Source organism: Battus philenor, unplaced genomic scaffold (genome assembly GCF_028537555.1).
Source record: "Battus philenor isolate CCGP_79_NKW_IND1 unplaced genomic scaffold, ilBatPhil1.0.hap1 SCAF_4, whole genome shotgun sequence".
In the NCBI taxonomy this organism is placed as follows: domain Eukaryota; kingdom Metazoa; phylum Arthropoda; class Insecta; order Lepidoptera; family Papilionidae; genus Battus; species Battus philenor.
The window spans coordinates 10,914,661-10,927,526 of record NW_027181704.1 but is presented as its reverse complement, the minus strand read 5'-3'; the positions used below and the strand labels follow the sequence as shown (position 1 = coordinate 10,927,526).

Below are 12,866 nucleotides of genomic sequence, written 5' to 3'. Positions count from 1 at the left end.
AAGTAATCCTAAAAATATATCATCATCGTCATTTGGGCTCTTGGATAGACCTTCCTATAGATTTACTCTAATAAGACCGGTTTCGGTTTGATCAGTCTTGTTTGTATTGGATATGACGCCAATTTATATCAGCTTGGGCAGACTGGATTCAACTCGAGACACTTGGACCTTCAATGAGACCAGTTGGCAGCGGCCTGCGTCTAGCATCTTCTGACGACCTTACCTTGGAGAGTTTCTTCGGACTCCTACGGACACAAAGTCATCGGTCGACTATCGACGCTTTTTGTTGAAACTACTGAAATCTTTTAATTTTGGTATCAAAAATACTTGCTATGTCCTTTATGATAGAATTCACGGAGTATTATCGATGTCTCGCTTTTTGAAGATTTACTCCCGAATTTATCGCGTAGTGCTATTTTACGAGAATTGTTCTAGAACATGTTTCATCGTTCTTAGCCCGGTCTCCAGACGTTTTTACATGACCAATCAAAGTTGTTAAGATAGCAGCACATTGCAAACTACTAGCCTTTGAAGTTATCGATTTCTTACAGATTTCCGCATTACAATTTTTGTAACCTACTTATATTATCTAATATACTGTGTAAGTAATGAACCGAAAATGGGAAGCCTGTGAACTTAATCCGTCACAAATCCACCTTCACACTCACCCACCAGATTGAAGTCCTTTATTCTATTAATTTGTAACAAAATACTTCCAAAATGTAAAGCCGATAAAGTAATTTTTGCTCAATTGATAATATTTATGTGTTTCATATCGTTTCATAAACTGCAAAACTGCAAAACTGCAAAACGGACAGCTAACTATTACATAGGTCGGAAAGAAGTTTTCAAACTATTTTCTAAACAGCTGCTATATGGTAACTGTTGCTGTCATTGGTATGGTGAGTAAAGTATGCTACATTGTTTATTACAGGCCTTAAGATATAATATTAGCCTTTATAAGTTAGAGCATCATTGTCTATTGTCTTTTTAGACTTCCTAGAATAAATCATTGTGGAGTTGCAGATAATCCTTGTGATGGCATTAATTGACGCCATTATCGGAACTTCTCAGTCGGTCAACCGTGGAAACCGCTATACTTGGGTTGTGTCTACAAAATCGCATCAGTAATGTGATAGTTCTAGTTACTGTCGTTGAAAGATGCTGGATGCAGGCAGCTTATAACTAGTTCTATTGTAAATTTATGGGGTAAACTGTGTCCAGCCGTTGAAGTTCTGTGTGGAAATGATTATCGTGGAAGATAATAGTGAGCATAACATGCACACAGCGTCTGAGAGAACTATCAAATACTAACACTAGCACTTGCGATAATATCTCTGGCTCCTCCTGGTGATTCAATAATTGACCTTGACGAGCAAAAATCGAAAACGAAGAAGTAGAAAAGATTTCTACATATTTACATTTGCGATCACTCAAGCGGACCTGAAAATATGTGAAAATCCGACTCTGTTGCAAATGCGATCAAGTTTGTACCAGTTTTTGTTTAGTCAATCTCACAAACTCTGTCTACATTGTGTGAAGCGACGATATGCTTTTAATCATTACCAGATAAGTAAAGTACAATTAACTCTGATTACGATTTACGCTAGATAAGAGATACATTCACGATTGTTTAAATAAATTTAATTACTATCATATGCATTAGGATAAAATGAAGGATTCACAATAGCGCCTGCATTAATTAAATACATATAATACTGTTTCTATATTGCCATTGTGTATTTGATTCTATTAATGTTTAATAAATTGGAAATTTAAGTTTAAAATAGATTTGATATTAGTGTTAGTATATTATACAGCATGTTTCTCAGCTTTTGCAAGTAACCTCGAAATTCAGCACTTGTTTTTAAACAATAAACATTTTCATTAAAATCTTGACTTTTTAAATTAACATAACCTTAATTTATTCAATTGAAGTATTGCATTATCTCACGGTCGATGTTCGTTGATTTTTGGAAAAAGTCAATTAAAATATAATATTTTTGTTATTATAATAATATTTTTTTTTGTTTTATGGTCACAGTTGCTCTATTGAAATTTACAGATTCTGCTGTTTTAAGAGGACAGGGCGCCTAGCCACAACCTTGTTTTTGACAGCAAAGCGTTTGGGCCCCTGAAGGAATATCAGCTCGGGCTGCTATATTCTTCTTTATTATGGGATTGGAAGGTCACCAGATAACCTGGCATAAGGGCATGCGAGAGGGGTCCACGGCTTGGCCTGTTATGTAAAACGTGATCAAGATTCTGACTCAAGGGTTGCGACTTGATCGATGGCTATTGCTTAGATAACATTATTACCACTATGGCAATTGTTAGAGCCGGAAGAAGGAGTGGCAGAAAGAACTGCAGGAACCCTTGTATCTATAAAAATTAGCGATTATCGTCCCCTGTAGCTATCACTATGAATTTACAATCAATATTTGAGTAAATAATTAATTTATCAACTTGATATATTTTATTTGTGTAATGTACATATTTATTAAATTTCAATATAGTTATCTTAATCCATCTAAAAATGAATGGATCATTAATTGAAAATAAAACTTGAAAGAACTGCTATCAACCCTTTTTGAAAGTTTGCTGGAGTATAAAAATACAAGACAATTAGTACATGAGAAATAAATCCATGGTCATAAGCTTCGATTGTACCAGGAAATTACTGATAATTTCTCTTTAAGTTTATACCAGTTTTATTTCTTGTTATTCATGATTACTCGATGTCTATCAACTATAATTTTCTTTTAAATAAGTTCAGAAGATACATACACGTACGGCATTCATTTGTTCTTGAGATTTGAGGTAAATTTTAAATAAGACTAGGTAAAAAAATTAAAAACAAAGAAATTATAATTTTTTTATATTTATTTTATTATGAATACATTTACATTTCAATTAAATAACATATTTAGAATTATTTAAACGTTGCCTATTCTAAAAAATATATTTACTACACATTAACGTGCTTGTCCTACAAATATTTTTCGTATTACAGGTATATTCTCAAACAATCGCGTTTATAACTAAATTGGCATCGATTGTGCCAGAAATTACTTGATTATTAAGTATTTAGCCTTATTAACTACTTAGTATCTCTACTGTTCATATTTTCGTCTTCATGAAAAACAATTAATATAATATTAATCGATTAACATAAAAATGTAATGAAATATAAAATAAACATGTATCATGTAAGCGTTATTTCAAATCTAAGAAATTGTTACTTGAAGCCCAATGCATAAATATTGGTTGCACAAAATATAATAAAGATGTAAAAAAATAGAATCATTAATTAGTTAATGAAGTTGGAATTCTCTTCCTTGGCTCGATCTGCACGCGGAACCCATCAGATCTTTTCAATATAATGTCACCTTTTAACTTGAACTGATCTTCGGTCACGTCTGATACCATCTTATAGTTTCTCAAGATGGTAGAGAGTAGAATTTTCAATTTCAGAATTGCATATTTACGGCCTGTAAATAAATTTTGTTAAGTTATGTATACGTGTAAATGTGTATGTATATGTATATGTAAATGTATAAATGTTTTGTCAAACCGTAAACTGAAAAACATTACTATAATATCTGCCCTGTCATCCGATTTCGGCTTGACGTCGATTTATGGGAAAATTGTGTAGTTGATACACGCATATGTGGGGTTGCTATGTGCAAGCCGTATTACTTTTAAGACATTTAATTGTAAAAATGTTGTATTTATTTTCCTTACAAATTGTGAGAATACACTCAGTAGATCGATGTTTTGTACGAGGTTTCTAGAAACGTTTAGTACAAGTTTTGAGAATCGTTTTAAAATAGCCATCACTTGTCTATTCGTAGAGAAATTATTGCGTGTTGCGGGCAATATTGCTTTTATTTTATTGACAGCCTTTGTTTTGATACCTAATGGTATAATTACTAGAATTAATTTTTCGACGACAGAGTTTCTAAATAAATTGTAAAAATTGTTGCTCACCGACGCAGCTTCTTGGTCCAGCGCTAAACGGAATGTAACTGTAGTAATGTCTATTTTGGGTGTTCTCTGGTAGGAAGTTATCCGGATCAAATACATCAGGATTCTTGTAGTATTTAGGGTTGCGGTGAATTTTATATGTTCCTATAACAACTGTAGCGCCAGCAGGAAGCACGTAATTATTCGTTGCTGGAAAATAAATTATTTTAGATTATCAATGGAACCGGTTGAAAACGACTAGCACCCACCGTATTTCGAGGATTTTAATAAAGTCGTTTGTCTACTTTTTAGGTGGATGTTCTACGCTGCATTACTGACTCACGAATTACAGAACCTTAAGATCTAACGGTAGCCTGCCCACTGTCACTATAACTTACCAATTCGTTATGTTATACCGTTCACTTTCATCCTTCTACAGATTTCTACAGTCCTGATTCGATCTCTTGGGAAACTTGATTTTATGACAGTAGTTGTTTACTAATAATGTATAAGTAAAATTAATAGAACATTGATTTTTTACCTATTTTAACGTCTTTTTTCAGTTTCCTAGCTATGATCGGTACTGGTGGATACATCCTGAGTGACTCGAAAATAACTCTTTCTAAATATTTCATACGTAATGTATCTTCAAACGTTGCTTCTCGATCTGAGTCTCCGAAGATCTCATAGAGCTCATCGTAAACTTTGCTTTGAATGGTTTGATGGACTCCAAGAAGACATAGAACAAAACTTGATCCGGCTGCTGTGGTGTCGTGGCCCTAAAATTAGTTAATATTTATTAAAGTTGTCGTTGAGTTTTGAGAATTAAATTAGGCAATAAGCTTATACGGTTCTATATTTTATTTACATACTTGATAATAACTAAAATCAATTAATTTCGGTGAATTGCAGTTAATATCATTATTCAATGAATGTAATTAACAGTAATTTTATAACAGCATACCACTCATTGCATTCTATAATTTCAAATTGGAATTATAATAAACAATATTATTAAAAAAAAAAACATTGTGGTAGTTTCGCTACTATAAGATTTTTCTTACAATTATCTTTATAATGTTAATTGCTTTATCGATATAATTTCATACCTCGAACATGATGGTATCAACTTCCTCTTTGATTTCATAGTCAGTAATCTTGTTTGTTCCGTTTTGTGCCGATTCTATCATTAGGTCTAAGAATGCTAAACGTTTTTTTTCGCCTGAAATTAAATTTAATTATGTCTAGTTGACTTTACAGCTGTACATAGATCGAAACCCAATATATCAAAATGTAATGAGTGTAGACAAAGAATACCTTATCAAATAGTAATAGAGATGAATGAAATTCTATAAAAACATTGGAATTAAAAAAAAATTGTTGTCTTTTATACTAACCGACGTCGTTTTCATCATTGTCGTCCAGGTCGTCACGGTATCCTTTGAAAACAGTATCAGCTAATGTTTTAGCGTTCGCTAGTACTGTATCGTTCTTTTCAATATTCCGGGTAAGCTCTTCGATTGTTGGTGGAATTATGCCTTTAGCTTTATTTTGCAAATAGTTTTCTTTTTTACTTTTTATAACCTGTCATTCACAAGAAATTCAATTTATATTTAACCCAATAATTTTTAAAATATGAGCACTAGCCAATAATTACCTTATTTGTCAGTCCATGAATAACATTCAGTAATTGCTTTTGTTTTTCAAAGAATGAGGTCATATTAAAAATAGCATCGAAACGCAACCAAAACTTATAATGCCTCTGATGTATAATATCACACATTCTGAAAAGGATTGCGCACTTTTTAATAGAAATGTTGATTAAAAATATTAAGGGATAATAAACTACGAATCACTTTCCCTACGTGCCTTTGATGAAGGTTTGGAACTAACATGTCTTACGATACTAAAAAGTGGTCTCCCACTTCGGACCTCTCTAGAATTTCTCGTCGAAACGCAATCAGAATAGATAAGATTATAGACGAGCTTGAGAAGCCGACACAGGCTGGCGCATTGGTAAGTTGGAGTAGCAGTGGCCAGGTCACATAACGCGGGCCAAAGGGTCGCTGGGGCTTTTAGGTTCTGTACTGCAGACCACGAACCGGCAAGCACAGCAAGCCGCTTACAACGGGTCGTATTGGAAATTTATTACTGAGCCCTATGTCCAGCAGTAGACGACTGAAATTATGACAATGACTAAGATGATGAACTGCAGTTCAAGTAAATATGTTCAAAGACAGAATTTGAATATTACAGGGACAACGGTACTAATGTCAAAACTCACTTCATCACAGCCATAGCATAATCAAAACCTGATTCATCCTGAGTTTCTTTAGTAATTCCCATCGCAGTTTCTGAAATAAAATAGAATATGGTTAACTATAGCAATGAAATTACGTGAATAATACATGTTAATAGCATTGATGGTTTAAAAAAAAACGGTCAAAGGTTAACGGTTGCGGCTTTGTTTTTATATATCTATACGTGAATTCATTAATATATTTATTTGTATAAATATGTACTTTGTACCGGAAGTTGAATATAAAGAAGAAATATATTTGTCATTTTTAAGCTTCTCTGTTTGAAAATATTTATTTTGTTTACGTTATGAGGAGAATACTGTATTAATGAAAAAAAAACAACATTCTTAATGGTACTTTTAGAAAATTTTATAAATATTTCTTCAAACAAAAAAATTACTATTATATTGTAAAAATAAATGTTTTATTATTAACTGTCACGCAGAAGTTTCTAGGTTTTGAATCATTTGATCTTGTGATAACATATTTGTAATACAATATTAAAGCCAATATTGAGGAAAAAAATAATGTTACAACTTTTTCTAAAAATCTGCGCAAATCATTTCTTTTAAAGCAGTTTATTGTCTACAGTTTATTTTAGTTTGGTATACAATTAATATAAAAGATTAGTAACTAAATAACTTACCCAGTAAAATATCAACTGTAACTTCACTCATGTAGTCATGAACATCAAACACTTTGCCCTTTTCACTCTTCATTCTCTCTACTACACTCTTACTGTTCTGGTTGAATACATCGATGAAAGATTTTAAAATATTAATGTGAAATGTTGGAGCAATCATTTTGCGATGCGATCGCCATTTTTCACCTGCGAATTTTTACACGATTCTTAAACATGTTCTTATACAAGGTGATTGTTTATATGTGTAAAAGGAGTGATTGGATAGCTAATTTATTACAAAAAGATTTAAAACTTTTACACCTATTTTCAATCACCGTCTATGTTCCATTAATTTATGGCGAGACAATTTTTGTTGGACAAATAAACAACCATTAATTATAATACGTACTAATCAAAATTCTAAACAATTATTCTTATTACAACATGACGTTATTTATTATTTCTGCAACCATTGATTTTTGGATAGTTGTTCCATACATTAATTTGCAGTAAATGTATTATTTTATTCATGTCCATCATAACCAATCAACCTATACTAAGTATTTAAGTATGAATTACGTATTTGTAACACATGAAGTGAATTTCGTAATAGTTAAAGTTAACAATAATTACCTGAACTAATCAAAAGACCTTCCCCGAGCCATGGCTTGAAGAATCTATATTCCGGAGCTTTATCAATATGCTCGTGGCTGTTAAGTATAACCTCGGCATCCTTCGCGTCGCACAGGAAAACAATAAGTTTTGAACCTAACCAACCACGCACTACTGTGCCGTACTTTTCAATGAATTGGAGTCCATAGTTTAGTAATTCTGTAAAATAAATCATTATTTTTTTTGTAACGTAAATTTAATACGCAATTTTCAACACTATTATTATCCAAAAACTATAGTAAATCCTAGAATGTGAGCGATTTCTTGCGATCGTAGGACGGGGGTTCGAATCCCGAGGATACGATCTTTTATTATTCACACTTTGTGCATGAATGATTATATAGATACACAAAGACAGACGGAGGGATAGATTAAAACTGCTCACAGATAAGTTTCCAGGATGGGTAACACCGTCCTGTGCGTACCAAAGCAATACACTGCGATCGTCAACCCGCCTGCCAAGCGTAGCGATTATGATGTATCCCCCTATTGATGTCTTTCGTACTATGACTTGATATGAATTGATTCTCTTATTATTTTCAGATAACCAACTTAGATTTGCTTGGTAGGACTGACTTACCTCTAGACACTAGGAAGCCCGGTAGTAGTGGTAGCGAGTGAGTAATAAAAAGGAAAACTTCTGAAGTGGCATCCAGTGTAAATGTAAGTAAATAAGCCTTGATAATAATAATAATAAAGAAGCTTTCTATACAATGTAGAGAATCCAAAGAAAGAAGGAAAAAGAACGGTTTTAAGATTTTTTCACAAAAAGGATAGTTATAAGCCAATAGTATATTATAAGAAAATTAATATATAAAACTAAGTGGTACCGTCAGGTTTTTTTCCCAGCGCTAATAATGCGTTGCCGAATATTGGAACAGCATATGGACCTGGCAATTGGTTGCCCAGTTTGTATAACTTAGAGTTCTGCTGCCATCTGTACAAGAGCCACAAAGAAGTGGCAAACACCAAGAGAGGATAAAAGATGAACCGTGTTGATGTATAAGGGACTTCTTCTACGACAGTCATCTCTCTGTGAAGATAAATTTATTGAATAATTTATTTATTTTATATTATTGTACAGCTGATTGGATATAGATGTAAAAGTCTTAAGGAGTTGATTGTCCATTTAATGTCAATTAGGCGGTACATTCTGTTCAAAAATCAATATTTTCTGAAATAATAAACGTAATTTAAGAAAAAAGGTTTTAAAATTTCGGAATACTACATATTTAATTAAATTATTGTCTACTATCAGTTAAGCTCTGTTGTGAGTAAACTTTTAACTTATTAATTTTTGAAACTAAAATTAAAGTTATGTTTTTTTTATTCAGTAACTAATGGGGCGTATGGTTTTGTATTTCTAGAATTAAGCTGCGTATTTGTGAATTTTGAACAAATTGATTGACAAACACAACATATATACAAATCGTTTAAAGACAACTATTACATATGCGCGACAAGAAGTTAGTTTTTGGCATGAACTCATTATTAAAAACTTTTCTTTTTAATAGATGCAAACATCACGGAAGCAAAGGATTGATTTGCAAAACTAATTTTATGTTTCCATAATCGCTTGAAATTCAACTGGTATTAAACCGTTCCGTTCTTGCAATTTAACACTATTGGATTATTTTTTATGAGGCAAAAAGTACATAGAGAACTAAATGAATCGATTTTAACCTGAAAACTCAAAATCTACGACGTAATTAACGAAATGGACATGCGTTTTTCGTAAAACTTTTGTTAAATGAATCAAATTTCGTGTCGTCGCTGTTAACATCTATCTGATATTTATTACTCTTACTCTAGACAATAAAATAAAAAGTTATGTGCTTTTTACTTAAAATTTTAATTTATTTATTGTGAATTTATTGGACACAAAAGAATTCAGATAATGTAGGCCAAAAAATGATCTAAAAATGGCTGTCTTATCGAAAACGGCGATATCTTCTAGACAGCCATGAGATGGAATTGGTTAATAAAGAAAAATAGAGCGTGCGATCTTCAAGTAATAGAAGGCGTCAAAAATGGATGTTCATGCAGATTTCAGACAACTTATAATACAAATTATTTCTCCGTATTTTTTGTTCATATCTTGATTATATTTTTAAACCTCACTCAAAACGTCCATCTATTATAAGCGAAATTAATGTTTACGTTATTTATACTTCTACTGCTAGGTTTTTTAACGTTTTATTCACAATTAATTGAATTCTTGTAAAAAAGTAACTACATTTTTTAATTACCTTTTGTCTTCCGGAGTCAATGGGACCTCCACTTACTGCCGGCTCGCCTTTTACTTTAACACGATATACATGCATTACTACACTTTTTATATAATATGCCTGTTGACGTCTTCCGATTATTAAGGCGAAGCTTATTTAGTTTTTGTTTTTTTTTTTCCTGGGCCTAATTTACTTCATTCAACTGAATTTTTTTTATTGTAATCATAAAAATACTCGTAGTATTCAAATATTATACAATAACCCATTTCTAAATATTTAAGAAGTATGCTATTTGATAGCGAACATATTTTTAGTCAATTAATAAGTCGCAGGGGCCCTAAATTTCTGCAGCGGAGACTACTGACCAGTAAGCGTATGTTTCTACGTCATCCACAAAATGGATAGATGTTCTTGTTAAGGTTTTATAGGAAATCAGTGCGGAAGGCCTATGTGCAGCAGTTGAGGACCTGAGGTTTAAATAATCAGGATAATGTAATATGAATTATGTATTAAGAAAAGCACGCATGTATGTAATTTTAGTTTATTGTTTCTAATTTGAAAACTACTTTAAACAATGTGCACTTCATATTAATAAAGTATACTATAAAGAATCTTTATAGTATACTTTATTAATATGAATTATCTTAATATGTATAAAACCTAAAATATACTATATAAATAAATGTGTTATTGGGTACAGAATTCGTTAACATTGAGACAAATTCAACAATTTTTGAGCAATTAAAAAATTGTTGATATGTCAAACATTGAACGTCAATCTAACTATTGTATATGAAGTGTGAAGACATAATTAGGCAAAAATTATCATACTGTCAAGTATTACAATGAGATTATTAACACAAGTGCTAGTTTTATAGTGTACGAAGTAGAAAACTTATGTTTATTAGTAATTGTTATTTATTATTGAAACATTAGACCAATGAATAAAAACACACAGTCTGTTGGTGTAGCTAGTAATTGATATAAATATATGGAGAAATAATTGTGTTTATCAATAAAGCGGTGAATTTCTTCTTTCGCCTTAAAAGTGTGATTTATGTATTCGTTTAAATTGATGCATAACAACTTTTAACCTCAATTTTTTCATTGTTTGTTAATTATGGACATACATTTATTTAAATTTCAAGTTCGCATTAAGTCTATTTTTAAATAGTCGAGTATTTGTTCTGTACAGGTTATATTCATTATAATATGAAATTGTAGCAAAAACTCCACCTTCAAGATTTTATAGTTAACACAAATGTTGTTAATGTAGTATAATTATATACTCGTGTTGTAACTGTATAAAATAAAACAAATGCTAAAACACAAAACGTAAATCGTTATAATTTATTTTCCAGCAGGAATATTGTTCATAAAAAATTAAAAAATGTGCATTTACAACATGGAAACATATGAACGGTGAACGGGTCATTTCTTCTGCGAGCATAAACAATTGAAGAACAATCGAGACGGTTCCTAACGGGTAATTTCTCACACATGGAATTGTCGTTGTGCTTATGGGAAATCAAATCATTGGAAGTTATGGTATTCGAGGTTATGTTGCTACAAATATTTTCATAAGAAATTATGGATTAGTTCGTTCAAAGTTTAGAATTACCATGTGTATTAACCTATGTATCACACCTATTTACTCTTGTACATACGTATTTCTCTTAACTTTTCCTAAAATTTGGGATAATTTGACCATTTTAATATAACAGTATAATGTAAGAAATATACCTGAAATAAAACGAGAAATATATTTTGTATTGTTTTAATTCATTTGGAATTATTGAATATTTCATTTTGTGTAAAATGTTTTCTTATAATATTTTACTTCCATTGAAATACAATATGAGGTATTTACGTAGTATTATAAGTACGTTACGTAGTACAATAAGCGTAAGTTCATTTAAATTTTACTTATTTTACTTGCATCGGATTGCTGTTGGTTTAAATACAGTTGATTTTAGGGAAAACAAGAAAAAGAAAAAGAAAACTTTTAATAATGTAGGCCCACTATATTATCAAAGAAAAATTAATAGTACTATTTAAAGATCAATTAGGAATTGCTGACAATATATAATTAGATAAAATGCGCTTCAAAATAACTTGCTTTAAATTTTGTGACAGGGTGATACAACACAAAACCTTTATTTTAAAAGTGTGAATTGACAATAGAAAACAAAATTTTGACTAAATTAACGCAATTAATCATTGATCATCTCTAATTAACGTGATTGTATAACTAACGTGTAACACATGTCGAAATAAGCGTCATTGAACTTATTTTATTAGATTAAGTAACAAACGAATTGAATTAGAAATTGAGGTAATGTTAAAAAAGTGCACATTTTTGAATATTTCGGCACGTATAATAAAAAATATGACGTTTTCATGTTATTTCATTTGAAGAATGTAATAATGATTGACAACATGCTATTTCGCTTGTCCTGAAAGTGTTCGTCATTTGGATTGAAATATTAGAATCGGCGAGCAATTTCAAGTAGACAATGCTTGTCCGGACTCCGACGAACCGAAATGTAAAGTAATAAAATATTTATTTCATTGCTTTACATTTCGGTTTATTTTTATTTTATCGGCTTATCATTATTTTAAATAAAAATTCTGATTTATTATCAAATTACATCATGTATATTGTGTATAATGTACATTATATATAACATAATTCGTGCTCAGTAACGTTCAAGCAGGCTGTTTAACCGGAGGCCAAATGTAAGATTGGCTGGTTGTTATATTTTTTAATACCATTTAAAAAACTTATAATGCTCCATTTATTTTGACAGGGCCTCTACTTTTTACATTATTTTTATTTGATATAGTAATTAAGTGTAGGTGTCAAAGCTTTAAAGAGCTGAATGAACTTATTTGCCGTCAATTAATGCACAATTGCCCAATATCGAAAAATCAATATTATCAGATATAATAAAAACTTAGTTATAATATAGCAAAATATAGTGTTTTCAAAATTCAAATTAATGAATATTCTATTAATATTTATTATTTACAATCAAAAACTTTTGGCAACCAGTAAGGACGATTTTGCCTTGTCAA

General features: G+C 31.0%; 1 protein-coding gene across 1 annotated transcript; it reads right to left on the bottom strand.

Moving 5' to 3' along the window:
• Nucleotides 1-2,908: 2,908 nt before the first annotated feature.
• Nucleotides 2,909-9,869, bottom strand: LOC137928576 (cytochrome P450 4g15-like). The gene is made up of 11 exons (XM_068771449.1): nt 9,810-9,869; nt 8,391-8,593; nt 7,522-7,719; nt 6,913-7,095; nt 6,251-6,320; nt 5,624-5,750; nt 5,364-5,550; nt 5,076-5,188; nt 4,508-4,745; nt 3,991-4,176; nt 2,909-3,491 (listed from the first exon to the last, which is right to left on the bottom strand). Exons 2-11 carry the CDS (start codon nt 8,587-8,589, stop codon nt 3,307-3,309), a joined length of 1,686 nt encoding a protein of 561 aa, XP_068627550.1. The 5' UTR covers nt 8,590-8,593; nt 9,810-9,869; the 3' UTR covers nt 2,909-3,306.
• Nucleotides 9,870-12,866: the final 2,997 nt, after the last annotated feature.

What these genes read in the sequence shown, in the direction of transcription:
- LOC137928576 (XM_068771449.1), bottom strand. Translation starts at nt 8,589, where the DNA reads ATGACTGTCGTAGAAGAAGTCCCTTATACATCAACACGGTTCATCTTT. An exon ending in TACAGTTGATATTTTACTGG is followed by an intron (nt 6,321 to 6,912) that starts GTAAGTTATTTA and finishes ATTTTATTTCAG; the next exon opens with AAACTGCGATGGGAATTACT. An exon ending in TATGCTATGGCTGTGATGAA is followed by an intron (nt 5,751 to 6,250) that starts GTGAGTTTTGAC and finishes AATCCTTTTCAG; the next exon opens with AATGTGTGATATTATACATC.